General features: G+C 45.9%; 4 protein-coding genes across 6 annotated transcripts; all 4 read left to right on the top strand.

Moving 5' to 3' along the window:
• The first annotated feature begins 167 nt into the window (after positions 1-167).
• Positions 168-4,686, top strand: LOC117838705 (polyadenylate-binding protein RBP47B'). Its single transcript, XM_034718834.2, has 8 exons — positions 168-405; positions 1,461-1,944; positions 2,068-2,144; positions 2,217-2,347; positions 3,034-3,130; positions 3,528-3,674; positions 4,130-4,230; positions 4,321-4,686. The coding sequence occupies exons 1-8, from the start codon at positions 286-288 to the stop codon at positions 4,409-4,411; spliced, it is 1,248 nt and encodes a 415-aa protein (XP_034574725.1). The 5' UTR covers positions 168-285; the 3' UTR covers positions 4,412-4,686.
• Positions 4,687-5,127: 441 nt separating this feature from the next.
• LOC117838707 (uncharacterized) lies at positions 5,128-8,126 on the top strand. The gene is made up of 7 exons (XM_034718835.2): positions 5,128-5,525; positions 5,734-5,789; positions 5,883-5,953; positions 6,048-6,488; positions 6,572-6,691; positions 6,782-6,965; positions 7,657-8,126. The coding sequence occupies exons 1-7, from the start codon at positions 5,363-5,365 to the stop codon at positions 7,813-7,815; spliced, it is 1,194 nt and encodes a 397-aa protein (XP_034574726.1). The 5' UTR covers positions 5,128-5,362; the 3' UTR covers positions 7,816-8,126.
• Positions 8,127-9,282: 1,156 nt separating this feature from the next.
• Positions 9,283-14,568, top strand: LOC117837726 (uncharacterized). 3 transcript variants are annotated; one of them, XM_034717469.2, is made up of 14 exons: positions 9,284-10,163; positions 10,246-10,339; positions 11,183-11,369; positions 11,454-11,712; positions 11,833-12,045; positions 12,132-12,218; positions 12,338-12,472; positions 12,553-12,666; positions 12,766-13,013; positions 13,088-13,168; positions 13,293-13,524; positions 13,667-13,765; positions 13,842-14,030; positions 14,291-14,568. In XM_034717469.2, the coding sequence occupies exons 1-14, from the start codon at positions 9,846-9,848 to the stop codon at positions 14,384-14,386; spliced, it is 2,352 nt and encodes a 783-aa protein (XP_034573360.1). In that variant the 5' UTR covers positions 9,284-9,845; the 3' UTR covers positions 14,387-14,568. The 3 variants fall into 3 exon arrangements, with proteins under 3 accessions (XP_034573361.1, XP_034573362.1, XP_034573360.1); XM_034717470.2 differs by lacking the exon at positions 14,291-14,568 and having other exon boundaries at positions 9,283-10,163; positions 13,719-13,765; positions 13,842-13,983; XM_034717471.2 differs by lacking the exon at positions 14,291-14,568 and having other exon boundaries at positions 9,283-10,163; positions 13,711-13,765; positions 13,842-13,983.
• Positions 14,569-14,706: 138 nt separating this feature from the next.
• On the top strand, positions 14,707-16,989 carry LOC117837728 (dehydration-responsive element-binding protein 2E). The gene is made up of 2 exons (XM_034717473.2): positions 14,707-15,763; positions 15,843-16,989. The coding sequence occupies exon 2, from the start codon at positions 15,887-15,889 to the stop codon at positions 16,850-16,852; it is 966 nt and encodes a 321-aa protein (XP_034573364.1). The 5' UTR covers positions 14,707-15,763; positions 15,843-15,886; the 3' UTR covers positions 16,853-16,989.
• Positions 16,990-17,138: the final 149 nt, after the last annotated feature.

Genomic DNA, 17,138 nt, shown 5'->3' with positions numbered 1-17,138 from the left:
CCCAAACTGCGGCTTGGAGCATGTTGGCCACGGGCCGACTCTATTGCGAACTGGGCCAGCCTGCCTGTGGTGTGCCCAAATATGGGTCTAGAAAGGCCCCAAAAAGGCCGAAACACGTGAAGCTGGTTCAGATTAAACGGGGCGAAGAAGAAGGAAGACGAGCACGAGCCCAGGCATCGCCGAGAGAGAGAGAGGAGGGGAGAAGCCAGAGCGGCCGCACTAGCCCCAATCGCCCTCGTCCCCGCCGCGCCTCCGACCCCAGCCAAAGCAGCCTCGCGCCGCTCGATGGCGGCGCCGTACCACCAGCCGACGAGCCTGGAGGAGGTCCGCACGCTGTGGATCGGCGACCTCCAGTACTGGACCGACGAGAACTACCTCTACGGCTGCTTCGCCCACACCGGGGAGGTACGCGTCGCCCTGCTCACCCAGCCAGACCGTGCGTTGCGCCCAGATTAGGCAGCTGTTTCTATCTAGGGTTTGTTGGTGCTCGGTCCGAATTCGGTGATTTCAAGCTGGGTTTGTTAGTCTCAGTGTCTGATTGAGCGGCGGCTGCGTTGCTGCGGGTTGGGTGAATTCGGGCGACATGGTACTTCTAGCTCTCGGATACTTCAGAGTCAACTTGTAGTGGCTTCTAATTCGTTGGGTTTGGTTAGGTTAACTACCTAGGTTGACAACCGTATCCATATGCGCGCCTTATTCTGAGTGGTAAGGGTTTCATGGTCTAGGGTTGCGAAGCAACCTTTTTGTTCGAAATTGACCTAAATAATTGTGCATTCCAGTGGTCATATGCTTCCTCCGCGTAAATTGATGAGCTTCTGGTATAAGTAGCGATACGATTATTCATGAGCATTGTCCAGGCAACTGTATCTGGGTGTGAAAACTTTACCAACACGTGCTATTTTTAAATTGCTTGAGCAAGAAAAATTATCCACATAGGCCTTTTGAAATATGCAGTCACAGTAGCAATGGTAGCTTGTTTTGTTTGCGTCTTGGTGAATGGGAGTGTAACACTCTAGACCTATTTTATCTATATCAATGAGCCCTTTTAGGGATCTTGTAGGAGATCATTAAAATTTTTATGGACTTGTTTTTGGCAACTTTGGTAGGATGATATTGTGAATTTTTGCAGCTCCGTTTCTGAACAATAAAAAATCCGATTTTTCTAAGCTGCGTAAAAAAGTATTCCTTGACAGCTGTTTGAGATAATGCAATGACCATTCAGAAGTTGCATGTATGATCTGTGATTGGGTTCCCTTATTGTCTTTACTTGGCACTGAGCTAATGATACATGTTTTCTTTTACCATATAAGTTTGCATTTCATCTGAACATCAGAAGTATCATGTTAATTTCAATTGAATGTAGGCATATTTTGTGTTGTACAGTTTTATTTTTCCTGTTGAGTAATGGAGATTATGTTTTGAATTCATTGTACTAAGACCTGTATTTCTTGGAAGCGTAGGTACAATCTGTTAAAATAATACGCAACAAAGTAACAAGCCTTCCAGAGGGTTATGGGTTTATAGAATTCATTTCTCATGAAGCTGCTGAGAAAGTTCTGCAGACTTACAATGGCACACAAATGCCTGGAACTGAGCACACGTTCAGATTGAACTGGGCCTCTTTCAGCTCTGGTGAGAGGCGTCCTGATGCAGGACCTGATCATTCGATTTTCGTAGGAGACCTGGCACCTGATGTCACAGATTACTTACTACAGGAGACATTCCGGGTGAACTATCCATCTGTTAGAGGGGCTAAGGTTGTCACAGATCCAAATACTGGGAGATCTAAAGGATATGGATTTGTAAAGTTCGCTGATGAAAATGAAAAGAACCGTGCAATGACAGAAATGAATGGTGTGTACTGCTCAACAAGACCTATGCGGATAAGTGCTGCAATACCTAAGAAATCTGCTGGCTCTCAGCTTCAGTATTCAGCTGCTAAAGGTAATATTAGATGATCTGTGATTCACTATGTTGTTGTTTGTTGGATATTCTTCATTTTACTTATATTTCTTTCGCAAGCTTATTATAACTGGTTTTCTTATATAAGTTATGTTAAATATGCAGCGATATATCCAGCAACAGCTTATGCAGTGCCTCAGCTCCAGACAGTTCTACCAGATAGTGATCCTACAAACACAACGGTACGAACCCCTACCATATTTCTGGTCAGTTTATCTGTTGAATATGCCATTTACCTTGGGGTACATTTACAGATATTTATTGGTAACTTGGACCCGAATGTGACAGAAGATGAGCTGAGGCAGATATGTGTTCAGTTTGGGGAGCTTATATATGTAAAGATTCCAGTCGGTAAAGGGTGTGGATTTGTACAGTATGCAGCTAGGTAAGTGCTATAGGAAAACTTATGTGTTCCTCTATTTCGTGAAAATTTACATAGACAAGATTCTTACTAGCCACTGTCCAAGGCATGGGAGGCTCTAGTAACCAAACTCATGGTGTCTGGTTAAGTTTATACCCAGATCAGGACTTGTCCACAATCCAAATGTCTTAACATCCTCAAATAAGTATGCCTGTCTACATCATTAGGGAATGTATGCTTTACAAGCAAAACTAAGAACATTTCAGTGCAGTATTACCACTCCATTGATAACTCAGCTGAGAGGACAATTGATATTGTATGGATATATCTATTGTTTTTTTAATATAAAATCCCTCTTCAAAGCAGATGAATTTCACATTTATCCCAAGCAGATGAATTTCACATTGATCCTATCTTAACCTCCATCCTGAAATATAGGTGAGTCTGAGTTTAAGTCAAACTATTCTATGTTTGGCCTAGTTTATAGAAAAAGAACAATAGTATTTACTCAATCCAATGAGCATATTAGATTCATTATGAAATATATTTTCATAGTTTACTTCTTTGATGTGGTATATGTTAATACTCTTCTTTATGAAATTGGTCAAACTAGGACAAACTCAGGATGCCTTATATTTCAGGACGGAGTTAGTAGAATCTATTTTTTTATGTAATGAAAAGATGGTGTATTTACATTATTACCATTACAGGGCATCAGCTGAAGAGGCAGTACAACGTCTTCATGGCACAATGATTGGCCAACAAGCAGTTCGCCTTTCATGGGGCCGAAGTCCTGCAAGTAAACAGGTATATTTTATACTGAAATTTTTACTGCATAAACCTATGGCATTTGATAAATCTCTTCAACCTGGGACCTGATGAAATCAAGTGGAAGCAGTTTGTTAGTGTTAGTGTGGGACTTTGCACCGATAAGCATGCTAAAGAAGATTTCACTCAGTGTTAACACTTAGAATTGAGGATTAATCAGAGCCACATGATATTGTCCTTATTCCCTGTCAGGCTTGATAGGGGATTGCTTGTTTGATGTAGTTTCTAAGCAGCTTTTGTTCATTTTTCTTATAACTCTCCCTGAATTGTCATTCCTTTTCTTGTTATGGTATTTTCTGTGTTTTTCCCTACTGGAATCTCTTCAAGTGGAATCCAATGGGTTCTCTTATTTATCATTCCATGAAACCATATGCAGGATCCATCAGCTGTGTGGAGTCAGCAAGCAGATCCAAATCAGTGGGCAAGCACTTACTATGGATATGGGTACGATACATATGGATATGCTCAGGACCCATCATATGCATATGGTGCTTATGCTGGATATAGCCAGTATCCCCAACAGGTTAAGATTTTCTAACATTCATTATATTTTTTTCTGAGTTTCTTTGCTGTGTGCTTGTGCATTCATCAGTAAGTTGTGAATGTGGAGACCTGATGCTTGTTAATTTTTTATGAGCAATGTAATTATAGGATGCGCCCTCAAGTTAAAGCAGATGCAGGATTTCCGAAATAGAAAATTGTAACCTTTTGAACTATATAGTCCACCACCTTGAATAGCTGAGGGAAAGATTTTGGGTGGCAGAATGTGCATTTGCTGAATTAGTTGTCTTGTTCTGTTTCTGCTAATCTTGTTAGTTTGCATGAGCACTGCACTTTGCACCCATTGTGAGGAAGTGATTTGTGGGGGCATACCTTGATGATCTCTCATGTTTCATACTCCGTGCACAAATGATCTGTGATTTTCATGCCTGGCCAAAGTTTGTTCTTGTATATTTGACAAATTTCACATTCTTGCAGGTTGACGGAACTGGTGACGCTACTTGTGTTGCTGGTAGCCATCCAGGCATGGAACAAAAAGAGGAGCCATACGATCCAATGAACATACCTGACGTCGACAAGTAAGATCAGTCACATTTGTCTTAACGCCGTTGTTTTTGCAGAGGTGTTTTCTAACGCATGGTCCTCTTTGCCTCCCCTTGCAATCTTAGGCTGAATGCTTCATACATGGCTGTTCACGGTAGAGCCATGCTAGGGCGGTCCTTGTGGTTGAAGACGAACCCGCTGCCCCAGCCGACATGAGCCTGCATCCAACGTTGCCTTTCTCTGAAGACTGCAATACTGGTGGACGCAGCTGGGTCTCCCTCGCAGATGATTTTGGCCCCTTCCCAGTAGGCATTATTATGACAGCGATCAATCATCAGACGCGAGATTACAGTAGGCTCACTGACATCTTAGTGTATGCTGAGCACATCTCATGTATGATCGGCATGGCCCTTATGTGTGTTCTAGGCTGCTGCTTAATACTATCAGTGCAATGTTGTGAGAGCGGTGAAAGTTAGCTCCTTTTTTTTTCACCTGATCTTTCTGCTGTTTGATCCTGGACTGGTTCACTCGATTGCACAATGGCATAGCAATATACCTGGTGGGGATCTGATGGGTTTCTCTCCCCCAATGGTAAAACCAAAATAATCTTCTCATGGTTACCGTCTGATGATTGAAACGGTCAGTACTCTATCCTGCATCTCTGCCTGCTGTAGATCTGAGTCACAATCTCAGGTGACGGCGTGACGCCTGCCTACCCCCAACGATCCTCCTCGATGGTTGTGCAGTGGAACGTTCCACCGAGTCCTTCGCTTTGACCTCCTGTGTGCCATGTTCATGTGCGTGCCGATCCATGTGGGCCCGGCTGCGAGCCACCACCGCCATGGGGCATGGCCATTATTGTATCGGTGATCTCCAACGGTCGGAAAATTGGCCGGGAGCCAACGGGCGGAGTCGTCGTCTTCGCTCCCCATTCTTCTTCCCTGTGGTCATAACACGCGCAACGGCTCGCCTCGCCCCCGCCCCCGCACAACTCACGAGCGCGACAAAGGAGGAGCCGCCGCGACCAAGTTACCAGAACCCGCAACGTCTCTCCCCTTCTCCATCTCTCCATCTTCCTATCGCTCTCGCCTCGCCCGGGGCTCTCCTCCCCCGCGCCTGCACGGCAGGGGAAAACAGAGGGAGGGGGGGAGAGGGGCGAGAGGGGCGATGGAGTTCATGGAGCCCAAGGACATCGACTGGAGCCGGGTGGTGTCGCGGTACGTGCGCGACGAGACCTACGAGGGCATCGAGGCCCCGCACTGGGCCGACCTCACCGACCCAAACGCCGGCCGCGCCGACATCGACGACGAGGCCTGGTTCTGTCGCCCCGGTACGCCGCCCTTCCCTTCCCCTTCTTTCTTGGTTGGCTCTCCCCACGCCGCGCTTTGATTGCGAGGAAAACAGAACCAATGCGCTTTGATCCGTGGTTCAAGAACAGGCCCGGTTCTTGATCCGCGTAGCTTTCTTCCTTGGTGCTGGATTCCTTGTCCTTCTTCTTGCAAAATTGGAACTTGATTTCTTGATTCGCGGCGCTGCAGATTGCCGGCACCCGAAGACGGCGGAGGATTTCCTCAGGCTGAGCCCCAGTCCCAAGGTCTTTTCTTCTTCGCCCTTCTTGGGTTCTCGCAAGCCCCTTTTCTTCCCCCGATTAGCTAAATGCCCGTCTCACGCTTCTTACTCTGAACAGGGCAAGCTGCTGCGATCAGTGTCGGCCATGCTGCCGTTCGGCGAGAGGGACGTCAACGCCACCAATCTCAGGTTGCCAAGAACTTTCCCCGCTAATCCAGGCGTTCTTCGCGCACACCCTTTGATCAATCTTTGTTCTGACCTTTTGTTCCATTGCGTTGCTCAGGGACGGCAATAACAATCTCAAGTGGCGGGGCGGCGGCGCAGGCGGTGCCGTTCCTACCTTCACGCCGCCGAAGTCGAAGGCAGCGCCCAAGAAGAGGTTCCAGGAGGACAGCGAGAACCAGGACCCTGCGCTGGCGACGCCGCCCCCGCGACAGGCACCAAGTAGGCCGCCGTTCGGTGCCCCTCGGTGGAACAAGAGTGCCAAGGAGGCCATCAAGTCCAGTGCGGAGAAGCGGCCGGACAATGCTGAGAAGGAGGCGCTGCTCAACAAGCACGCCCCGCCCAGGCAGCTCAAGAGCACCCTCTCAGCGAGGAACCTCTTTTCTGGAAAGGATATACTTGGCCAGATTTCAGACTTCTACGATGAGCTCAAGCGGATGGTTGGTGGCGGCGGCGGCCAGCCTGTCACAGACACCCAGGAGGAACACAGCTCAAACCCAATGTAATTCTTCCCTCACCGAAGCAATGCAGAAATTCAGCTATCAGATTGGCACGTTCAGGTCCTTGACAGTTTCATTTCTGCAGGAATGGGATCGATGCGATGGAGAAGGTGGCTTGTGATGCTGGCGTCAGCGATCCCATTTCCTCAGAGACAGCCAAGAAGGTGGCAAGACAAGAAACAGTGCAAAAGAGTCCAAGCCCAATGTAATTTGCAAATTATCACCACAATGCAAGCTTTATGCGTAGACGATTGTAGTGGTTGTTGCTTGAATTGCTGAATCTTTGTTTCTGCAGGAAGGGAAAGAAGGTGGGGTTGAAGGTGGAAGCAGGGAAGCAAAGGTCACCCTCTGTGCTGAAGGAGGTGAAGGCAACACCACCGACTCCACAGCGGTTTCCATCCCCATCGCCGAACCGTATTAAGAATGTTAAATCTGGAGGGATGGCAGCGGCAGGCTTACCACTCAAGAAACCGCTGAAGGTGAATCCGGCATGACTATAGTACTTGCTTATTCAGTGCTGTGGCTTTAGATCATGGTGTTTACTTGGTGAAATTTCAATGTCTTCGTTGCTGGGAGTAACCATCTTCAAATTCTCGAACGGCAAATGTTCACAATAACCAATGGTCTGTTTTAGATCTTAGATCATATATTATCATGACTGGCTATGACTTCTGCCCTAAAATACATGACTGCCTATGACCGATTCTTCCCCTGATGATTTAATAGATCTTACAATGAACTAAATTGGCATCACCAATTCACCATACTTCAACTTAAGCTGATTATGCAGATGAGATGGTTTGGTACAGAAGTAACTTCCTTTCATATCTAGCATCGTTTAACACAAGTAGAGAGTTACCAAATGTATTAATGGCCTATGGTAAATGCATATTTTCTAACGTTGTTATGGGTTTTTAACAATGATGCTTGTTAGTAACCTGGTATTCATGGTAAGCCTCATAGTGAATATATTGGTGTTTTGGTCTCAAGTAGGTTTCCCACCTTACTCTGTGCTAACTGTGTGTGATCATACCATACATTTCTGTGGATCTCATAACTGAACTCGTTGTTTTGTACTGTACAGAAGGCATTACCAATGAGCTATTCATCTGAATTTGAATATTTGATTGTGCAGTTATCTAATCAGACTGTAATTACCTTTTTCTTTAGGATAAGGGGACACTTACTAAGGATCTGGAGAGCAAAAAAGATGCTGTGAGGCAACCCTTTGGGGTTAAGGATATGAACAATACTAGAGCTTGTGATGCAGAAGGGAGCTCCGGTAGCATGTTTTGGTTCTTGAAGCCCTGCACTTTCCTTGTGGAGTAGCAGCAGAATAATACGAAATTTTAGCGAACAACACTTGGTGTAGTTAGAATCCATTCCTTCATTCATTCCCAAATTAATATTCATAGTTCCTATTTGATTGATTCATTTGATGGGCACCTGACACCCTGTCCGGGAAATAAACAAAAAGCATATGTATAGTCATACAGGTTGAGAGAGTCTTTTCCATATGTATAATTCGAGATATAGCAAAATGTTGTTGTTCTGCTGCTTGGCTGTTTGGCCAATCAAACAGCATTTTTGTCTCTTGAAGTGATACTGAGGTAAATTTGAAACTTTGATATTTCTTTTTCTTCCTGACAAGATAGTTGTGATACAATTTAATGATTTATTTGAATGTAGTTGCCACTACTTGGCAGTTCAAAACTACAAACAGACCACACATGCTTGAAGTCTAATGCATCCATTCCTTGAGTTGATATTACTCAAATGCCCAATTTCTTAATTCATGAAGGTTTCTACTCCTGATCGTACTGGCTTTTCTACTTTGAATTGGTGATGTTTCTATTTCTTCACTTGCAACTTCACAATTTTTGCATAAAGATACTATGTAGTCCTAACTTCTAGGAATGTTCGGAGGTCTGTAATTAAATGTCTTCCAGAACTTGCAACTCGTTGTCAAGACTAGTATTAAGCTGGTCTGTGACAGACTTTCCAGTTACTGACCAGGAGTAGAAACACAAATTCGAAAGCACTTTGATTTGGGTTGCATTGAGCTGTCCTTTGATCGTCCATTCAAGAAGAGTACGAACTCGTTTTTTCATCGACAATGGTGCGATTAAAAAATTAAGGTTGGTACTTGGGCACTGGCTTTATGTACAAGACGTTCCTTGTAACTCGTCTATAACTCAAATCATTTGCGTGGTTCATTCATAGTACTATTTTGTTTCCGCTTCTCTTAGGATGCTTGATTATAATTTAAGTGAAGATTTTTTTTATCATATAAGTGAGAATCTGAAAAAATAAGCAAGATATTTGGTTTGATTTTCGCTTATTTTCATCGGTAATCTGCCTATAAACCTGCTTATAAGCGGAAACAAACAGATCTACGTAGGAAGAAACGAGCCGAACTGAAGTTTCAGCTCGTCGAACAGCTCGCGAGCCAAATGTGCTAGGTCAAACTGCGAATTTCTTTTGGCTGTTGTATGTTGAAGGCTATTGCTTGTGCTGAATTCATGCGCTTTTCGCAAATTCGCTGGCTGGGCGCCCTTCGCCCTTTCCTTCTCAGCTCGAGCCAAAACGAGCTGGCTCGAGCCAAAACGAGCTGGCTCGAGCTACAAACTAGCCGAGCCGAGCCGAGCTGCGTTTTCTGCGCGGCTACAACAGGGCTGCAGCTGCTGCAGCAGCCAGCTTTCGGTCACTGTAGAAGCTGCAGCGAGCCAGCGAGGCTGCATGCTGGTGCTGTTGGCTGCTGCAGAGCTGCAGCCAGCCCCAAATAGCACAGCCAACAAGTCGAGCCAAGCCACGCCACATTCGGAATCCCTCTAATTTTAGTGGGTATTTGTCGGACCCGAACACCGCTTCTCAAGATGCGCTCCGACCACGACCAGTCGTGCTCCTTCGTGATTTGATTCCAAGGTTTTCCTCTCCTGTCCTGTGTCACATTTGACGGCTCGTGCCTCCAAAATTCTCCACCGGTGAGTCAATCATTTTCAGGTCTTCTACATCTCCATCCCAATACTCCCTTCTCGTTTCTCCTTCCCTGCATCCCGATGCCATTCCTCGAATCCCTGTGTCCAAATCGCAGCGTCTTTCTGTGTCTTCTATGGTCGATTCTGCGGATGTTGGCGTCTCCATGAATTCTTGCCGCCAATTTCCGTGCTCGTCAAGTTTATTGGTTCTTGCTCTGTTAGACTGTTTGATGAAAGTTTCTTGGGCCAATAGCATCTTTTTGTTGGTCAGTTCCTTGATGTTGCTTCCACCGATTAGGGCCGAACTATGCCGGCTCTGATCCAACAAGCATAATTTTCCAATGCATTTTCCAAGTGTGATGCCCAGATGGTAGTTTGACCATGCTCGCAATCCGTTCGACGAAATGCCCAGTGGCATTTCTGGGCGCCGCCGGCGCCCTGGTGGTGCTTGTCACCGCTGTCCATGTGTTCATGGTGCCAATCCTCCCTTCCTCCTTGGATTACTTCGGTGCTCGCAGCAGTATAAGCCGCCCAAGTAATGCTCTCCCGGGCGTTGGGGTGGTGGATTCGCGTCTCAGGGGGCAGTTCCCTTCTGATTCGCATGGTGCTGTGGTGTTCCGTGGCGCACCATGGAAGGCTGAGGTTGGGAGATGGCTTGCTGGGTGCCATGCTAATTCCTCGTCTGTCAATGTCACTGAGGTCTGCACTTATCTTTGTCCCTGTTCGCTGGACTTGGATTTAGCTTGTTTTGAGTTAAATTCGGGTTGCTCTTTAATAACAGGCAATAGGTGCAAAGCGATGTGAGAAAGACTGCAGTGGCCGTGGTGTGTGCAACTATAATCTGGGAGAGTGCAGATGCTTTCATGGATATTCTGGTTGGTCTTATTTTTCAGCTTTCACTTTCTATTAATAAGAATACATTTTCATCAGGAATTTGTATGCCTGAAAATTTGATGGTTCATAGTAATCGTAAGGACTGGCTTTCAAGAACTTAAGATAGGGATTGAGTGAAAAAAATGATAAATAGAACATCCGTAGAGTTAGAAAGCACAAAACGCTAATTGTGGATGTGTTTATATTGGATTGGACACAATAATGCAATCTACAAAGTCTTGGTAATCGCATAATGGCATTTGCTTGCTGGCATATTTTCCATAGTATTATCTGTGAGTATGTCATATACCGAGGTCCGTATCTTGATCTGTAGCATACTGACTTCAAATTACTCCGCACTCCTGCAAGAACATAGAACATCCATTATGCGTGTCTGAAAGAATATAGACCATTCAGTTGTGTGCGCCTGGACTCATGACTTTAAGAAATGCAGTATTGAGGCCTTATATGCAATACTCCAAAGACCAGCCAAGCTAAATTTTGATTTGAATCTCTGTGAAGTATGTGACCAAGGAAAAATGGGCACTGGAATGTGCAATAAACAGCTACTGGTTATTGTTCAATTATCTGATTAGACCCTTGTTTATCTACTTGCATATTTCTGCTAGGGAATGGATTGTTCCTTCCATATTTATGGATTTTCAAAAAAAAATCTTTTATTTAAAAATGAAAGAACATGGGTGTTATGCATGGAAAGGTGGGAACATATGTATGTTTCCTTGCTTATATTGATATTTCCTCTTGCTTCTAAAGATTCCCGTAACATTCTGATTTGTGGTGCTGTATCCCTAGTCGAAACTTAAGTCACAATATGACTAATGCAGGGAAAGGATGTGAGGAGGTTCTGAAATTGGAATGCAACCTCCCGAGTTCCCCAGAATGGCCTGCAGGACGATGGATAGTTTCCATATGTGCAGCTCACTGTGACACAACCAGGGCAATGTGCTTCTGTGGTCCAGGAACAAAATACCCAGATCGCCCTGTGGCAGAAGCTTGTGGTTTTAAAACAATGTAAGACTATCGTTGATACTTATTTTCAATATGTGTTTTTGAGTTACTTTATTATTATTAAGCTTCTCTAGTCCATCTTTCTAGTTTTCCTGCAAAACCTGATGATCCAAAGCTTACCGATTGGAAAACACCCGACCTGGAAAACGTATTCACGACAAACAGAAGTAAGTTAGGCTGGTGTAATGTGGTCCCTGAGGATGCATATTCGTCCAAAGTGAAGTATAAAGAAGAATGTGATTGCAAATATGATGGACTCTGGGGGCAGTTCTGTGAGACACGTGTTGAATGCAGCTGCATCAACCAATGCTCTGGACATGGACATTGCCGTGGTGGTTTCTGTCAGGTCTGTCTCAGAGAAAATTATTTATCTAAAGAAATGAAATTGCTTGTTTTAAATTTAACTTGGCGCATTATTTTGTATGTTCTAGCTTTGTAGCCTGTAATCTCATTGAATATTTTTCAGTGTGACAGTGGTTATTTTGGGATTGATTGCAGTATCCCATCAGCGCATTCACTTGCACATGACTTGCCCTCATGGCTCCACCCACCAGTGAATTTACCAGACTTGAAAATTGTAAACAGTACCTCCATCAATGTTAAGGCCATTGTTCAGAAAAAAAGGCCACTAATATATGTATATGATTTGCCAGCTGAGTTTGACAATCATCTTCTTGAAGTAAGTCTATGTCGCAAGTTTCTTTTTTGTGTGTGTGTTCTTTAAGCTTTGTTGCAGCATTGAGATTACTATGTTATGTTTTACAGGGACGACATTTCAAGTTTCAGTGTGTGAACAGAATTTACGATGGCAGAAACAGAACATTGTGGACCCAGCAATTGTATGGTGCCCAGGTTTGTTTTTTTTTAACCTTGGATGCTAGCAGATATTCTTAATGTTTGCTGTTCCATGTTCACGGTGATATGAATTTCCCAGCGCAAGCAGATCTGACCAATGTTTTATTTCCATGTAGATGGCACTCTATGAGAGCATTCTTGCTAGCCCTCACCGCACTCTTAATGGGGACGAAGCTGATTATTTCTATGTGCCAGTGCTTGACTCATGTCTAATAACTAGATCTGATGATGCTCCACATCTGCTAATGCCGGTGAGAATCATGATCCAAATGCTGTATTTCAGTGGTCTTGGTGTTCTCCCTCCAGTAATTTGAGTTTGTTTCAATTTTAGAGGGACCTGCGCCTCAGGAGTTACCATGCTCTGGAGTACTATAGAATGGCGTATGATCACATAGCTCAGCAGTATCCTTACTGGAACCGCACTTCGGGAAGAGACCACATATGGGTGGGTTTCATGTTTGGATGAAATTAACTGTATAATGATTATTTGGTTCTTATTCAATAGCTGTGCTAATTGATTGCCTTTCAACTTACATAAAGGCAGTTCTTTTCATGGGATGAAGGTGCCTGCTATGCTCCAAGAGAAATCTGGAACAGCATGATGCTTGTCCACTGGGGAAACACTAACACGAAACATAAGAATTCAACAAGTGCTTATTGGGCAGACAACTGGGATCATATTCCTTTAGATAGAAGAGGCAACCATCCATGTTTTGATCCAAGAAAGGATCTAGTGCTTCCGGCATGGAAGGAACCTGACCCAGGGGCGATATGGTTAAAACTATGGGCAAGGTATCTGGAAACTTAGCAACATATCCTATGAAACTATTTATGTTCCTTGGAACCTTACAATACAACTTTTGCAGGCCAAGGATTAACCGTACAACACTTTTCTATTTCAACGGTAATCTAGGTCCAGCATATGAAGGAGGCCGCCCAGAAGACACGTACGCGTCTATCTATCTGTGTGTGCATGTGTCTGTCTGTCTGAACATGTGACAGAATTTGCATTTTTTAGGGAAAAAATGAAACATAATTTGTTTCTCAAGCTGCTTCGATTGCATAATGCAGGTATAGCATGGGGATTCGGCAGAAGCTAGCAGCTGAATTTGGTTCCACACCAAACAAGCAGGGAAATCTTGGAAGGCAGTATGCCACTGATGTGACAGTGACCTATTTACGAACTGAGAAATATTATGAGGAACTAGCAAGCTCTGTTTTCTGTGGTGTCCTGCCAGGGGATGGCTGGAGTGGGCGTATGGAAGACAGCATGCTTCAAGGATGTATTCCTGTCATAATTCAGGTATACAACATTATTTTCCTTGTGTCACATATCAAGGGACAATATAATGTGTATATGAATAGGCTGTTGAGTGTTGACATGATGGAACATTTCATCATGCGGTTCTTATTCAGGCCTATCTACTCTCTTGCTTGCATTGTAGGATGGAATTTTTCTGCCGTATGAAAATGTGCTTAACTACAACAGTTTTGCAGTCCGTCTACAAGAAGATGACATCCCAAACCTCATAAGTACACTTCGAGTACGTTTTAACTTGATTTCTTCCTTTTCTTTTGGATATACCGCCTACGGCATGCTTATTGTTTCCATATCACCAGGGAATAAATGAAACGCAAGTAGAGTTTATGCTTGGGAATGTGCGCCAGATGTGGCAGAGGTTTTTCTATAGAGACTCTATATTGCTGGAGGCACAGAGACAGAAAAGGCTGTTCTCTGAAGAGGCACCCTGGTCTGTTGAGGTATCAAAACTACCTGATGATGATGATGTCTTTGCGACATTTATGCAGGTAATTTCAGAAAATTCAAAGTAAACCTGCTCCTCAAACCTTTGGTATGGAATTGTGGATGTTATCGTGCTTGGCATCTGCTATGTGATAGAGCTGAAAAATGTTACATTTTCAGTAGAAAGCTTTGGTGAATCATATTAAGTTTAGTATTGTTACCTGAATTTTACCTGACCATGTGCCATTCTCTCATGCATCCTTTTTCACCCTAGAACTAATGTTCTGCTGTGTTCATATTTGCTGAGAAAGAATGCTTTTGTCAGGTATTGCATTATAAACTGTACAATGACCCTTGGCGGCAAGGTCTCCTGCAAACAAAGGAAACTGGGTTGCCTACCATCTGCTCGAGAGCTTCCTGAAAGTTTTAGTGAGGCAGCATTGCAACTGCAAAAAAAAAAAAAAAGGTAGACACACTCATTAGGAAGGGGTCTGTAGATTTGGTTCTTACATTCTGTATATCTTTCCTTTGTCTTCTAAATATTGTTTTTTTTACTGATGGCCCGAGTTAAATCATTTCCTGAAAAGGGGAAGTTCTTCGCAATGCCAAGCCACGTTGGCTCTCACTGAGAAAAAAAAAAGAATTTTGTTGCTCGGTGTTACATTTGTTTGCTGAGCAAATTTAAGGTAATTGAGCAGACGATCAGACGATCAACGTCAGTTCTTTATGAATCACTTGCCTCGCTAGATATGTGATTATGACAACATAATTATAGATGTCAGTCTGCATTCCTGAACAAACTGAATGCCATATGTTGTGGCATGCATTTAGCAATGTTGGCCTTAACATGCATGGAGATTAGACATGGGCATGTTTATCCGTTTCTTCCCTTGGTTGCAAGGTAGAGCCGGTCAAACAAGATTGATCTTCACAAGCCAGGATGGCACAGGAATCGCATGCATGCATCCGACGTGGACGAGGAGCATGTGAAGAGCGCGCTCGTGAGAGCCAAGAATGCTGTGAGGTGGATCTTTATACCTCGCATTCATGCCGCTCTTATTACCAGGACGACGAATCAACGTGCTCGATCGCCTTGCGACCCGTACGTCCTCGATTCCTTGGTGCATATCCATGCATCATGTATCCTATACTCAAAATTCAATTTTCTACCGACGCAAATTGTTAACGGACCTGAACAAGTATGTGTGAAGTACACGCAGGCAAGACTCTGTTGGCAGTTGCCCTACCAATTTGTTCACTTGGAAAAACTGAAATGGAAACTAAATTTCAAAAGTTGGTATTCCAAGGTAGAGAATCAAAATCGCAATGAGAAGGGAGAGGAGTGAATCCAAGTATCCAACGATCAGAAAAGTGAAGGATTTGGGTATCCAAAACCATGCGACAAATAAAGACTGAAAAACAAAATTGAGATCATCTCAAAATCGGCATGGTTTTTTTTCAATCGCATCGTACAGTGCATTTCCTAGAGATGCCTAACGGTCACATGCCGCCTCCGACGAGAGCTCACGGTCACAGGTCTGGAAAAGGCGCGACACTGTATGATGCGCCGAGCATGCATTCCCGGCCGTGACAACATTTAAACCCATGGGATGCCCGATCACACCCCCACCCCCGCGCGCCACTCTACTAAACCCTCCGCGCCCCTCGTCACACTCTCCTCACCCACTTCACTACACTCCTATAGCTCCCAGCGCCCACTCCAAGCTCAAGTTCAAAACCCTCCTCCCCTCCACTTCAAAGTTCAAAGCAGCTCCAAATCCTCCGCTCTCCGGCAAAGGTTCGTTCACGTCTCACTCGTTGCCTCATTGTTGGTTGCTCACTTGCTCTGAATGCTAAGCGGCGTTGGGTTCGTGCAGGAGAGGATCTATCAGAGCTAGGTAGCTGATCGACGTCGACGTCCATGGAGAGCTACGGCGGCGGGCGGAAGCGCGCGTGGAAGAAGGGCCCGACGCGGGGGAAGGGCGGCCCGCAGAACGCGGCGTGCGAGTACCGGGGCGTGCGGCAGCGGACGTGGGGCAAGTGGGTGGCCGAGATCCGCGAGCCCAACAAGCGCACCCGCCTCTGGCTCGGCTCCTTCGCCACCGCCGAGGAGGCCGCGCTCGCCTACGACGAGGCCGCGCGCAGGCTCTACGGGCCAGACGCCTTCCTCAACCTGCCCCACCTCCGCGCCTCCGTCACCGCCGCCGCCGCCGCCGCGCACCAGCGCCTCAGGTGGCTCCCGGCCTCCGCCAGGGGCGGCGCCGCCGTCCCGGCTTACGGCCTCCTCAACCTCAACGCGCAGCACAACGTCCACGTCATCCACCAGAGGCTGCAGGAGCTCAAGAACGGCGGGGCGCCGCCGGCCAAGCCGCCCTGCGGGGGCGGAGCGCGAGCTCCCCACCAGCTCGTCGTCCCGCCTCTCCCGGCCTCCACCACCTCTCCCTGCTCCACCGTCACCAACGGCGGCGGCGTGGCTGCCCACGCGGCCCTGCCGCCGCCCATGTCGTGCTTCCAGGCCCTGGAGGAGGCGGTGGCCACGGCCGCGATGACGGCCGACGACGACACCGAGCCGTGCGAGGGCGCCTGCGCTGGCACGGACAAGCCCCAGCTCGACCTCAGGGAGTTTTTGCAGCAGATCGGCGTGCTCAAGACCGACGAGGACGGCGCCACCGCCAAGGAGGGCCTACACGGCGACGGCGATGTAGCCGGTGCCTTCGGCTTCGGCGGCAACGGCGAGTTCGACTGGGACGCGCTGGCTGCGGACCTCAACGACATCGCGGGAGGCCACGGCGGCGCCGTCGGCGTGAACGGAGGGTTCCAGATGGACGATCTGCATGAGGTCGACCAGTTCGGAAGCTGCCTTCCCATCCCTGTCTGGGACGTGTAATCTGAGTTCCATGCAATGTCCTGCCTATCTGCATGCACATGGGACCTTTCGCTACGACTTTACCGTTCAAGTTCATGTAGGAATCTTATTCTGAGTGATGAGTTTGGCATGATGAACTTTCATCAATTTGTGATGAACTGGGTCTGTTATTCTCAAGCTTACAAAAACTGTGCATCTTCTAATAGCTGATAATTTGTTCTCCCAGAACAATATTTCGGTAGCTCAATTGCATCAACAAACTTGTGGAGTTGAACAAAAAACATAGGCAATGGAGAGCAAAATTTCA

This window comes from Setaria viridis, chromosome 9 (genome assembly GCF_005286985.2).
Source record: "Setaria viridis chromosome 9, Setaria_viridis_v4.0, whole genome shotgun sequence".
Classification (NCBI taxonomy): Eukaryota; Viridiplantae; Streptophyta; class Magnoliopsida; order Poales; family Poaceae; genus Setaria; species Setaria viridis.
This window is presented reverse-complemented; position numbering and strand designations above follow the sequence as displayed.

Bases quoted from the DNA above. Each gene is read 5' to 3' on its own strand.
- LOC117838705 (XM_034718834.2), top strand. From the start codon at position 286: ATGGCGGCGCCGTACCACCAGCCGACGAGCCTGGAGGAGGTCCGCACG. The intron at 1,945-2,067 runs GTAATATTAGAT...TTAAATATGCAG, and splicing joins TCAGTATTCAGCTGCTAAAG to CGATATATCCAGCAACAGCT. The intron at 3,131-3,527 runs GTATATTTTATA...AACCATATGCAG, and splicing joins GAAGTCCTGCAAGTAAACAG to GATCCATCAGCTGTGTGGAG.
- LOC117838707 (XM_034718835.2), top strand. From the start codon at position 5,363: ATGGAGTTCATGGAGCCCAAGGACATCGACTGGAGCCGGGTGGTGTCG. The intron at 5,526-5,733 runs GTACGCCGCCCT...GCGGCGCTGCAG, and splicing joins GGCCTGGTTCTGTCGCCCCG to ATTGCCGGCACCCGAAGACG. The intron at 6,692-6,781 runs GTAATTTGCAAA...TTGTTTCTGCAG, and splicing joins CAAAAGAGTCCAAGCCCAAT to GAAGGGAAAGAAGGTGGGGT.
- LOC117837726 (XM_034717469.2), top strand. From the start codon at position 9,846: ATGCTCGCAATCCGTTCGACGAAATGCCCAGTGGCATTTCTGGGCGCC. The intron at 10,164-10,245 runs GTCTGCACTTAT...CTTTAATAACAG, and splicing joins CGTCTGTCAATGTCACTGAG to GCAATAGGTGCAAAGCGATG. The intron at 11,713-11,832 runs GTCTGTCTCAGA...AATATTTTTCAG, and splicing joins GCCGTGGTGGTTTCTGTCAG to TGTGACAGTGGTTATTTTGG.
- LOC117837728 (XM_034717473.2), top strand. From the start codon at position 15,887: ATGGAGAGCTACGGCGGCGGGCGGAAGCGCGCGTGGAAGAAGGGCCCG.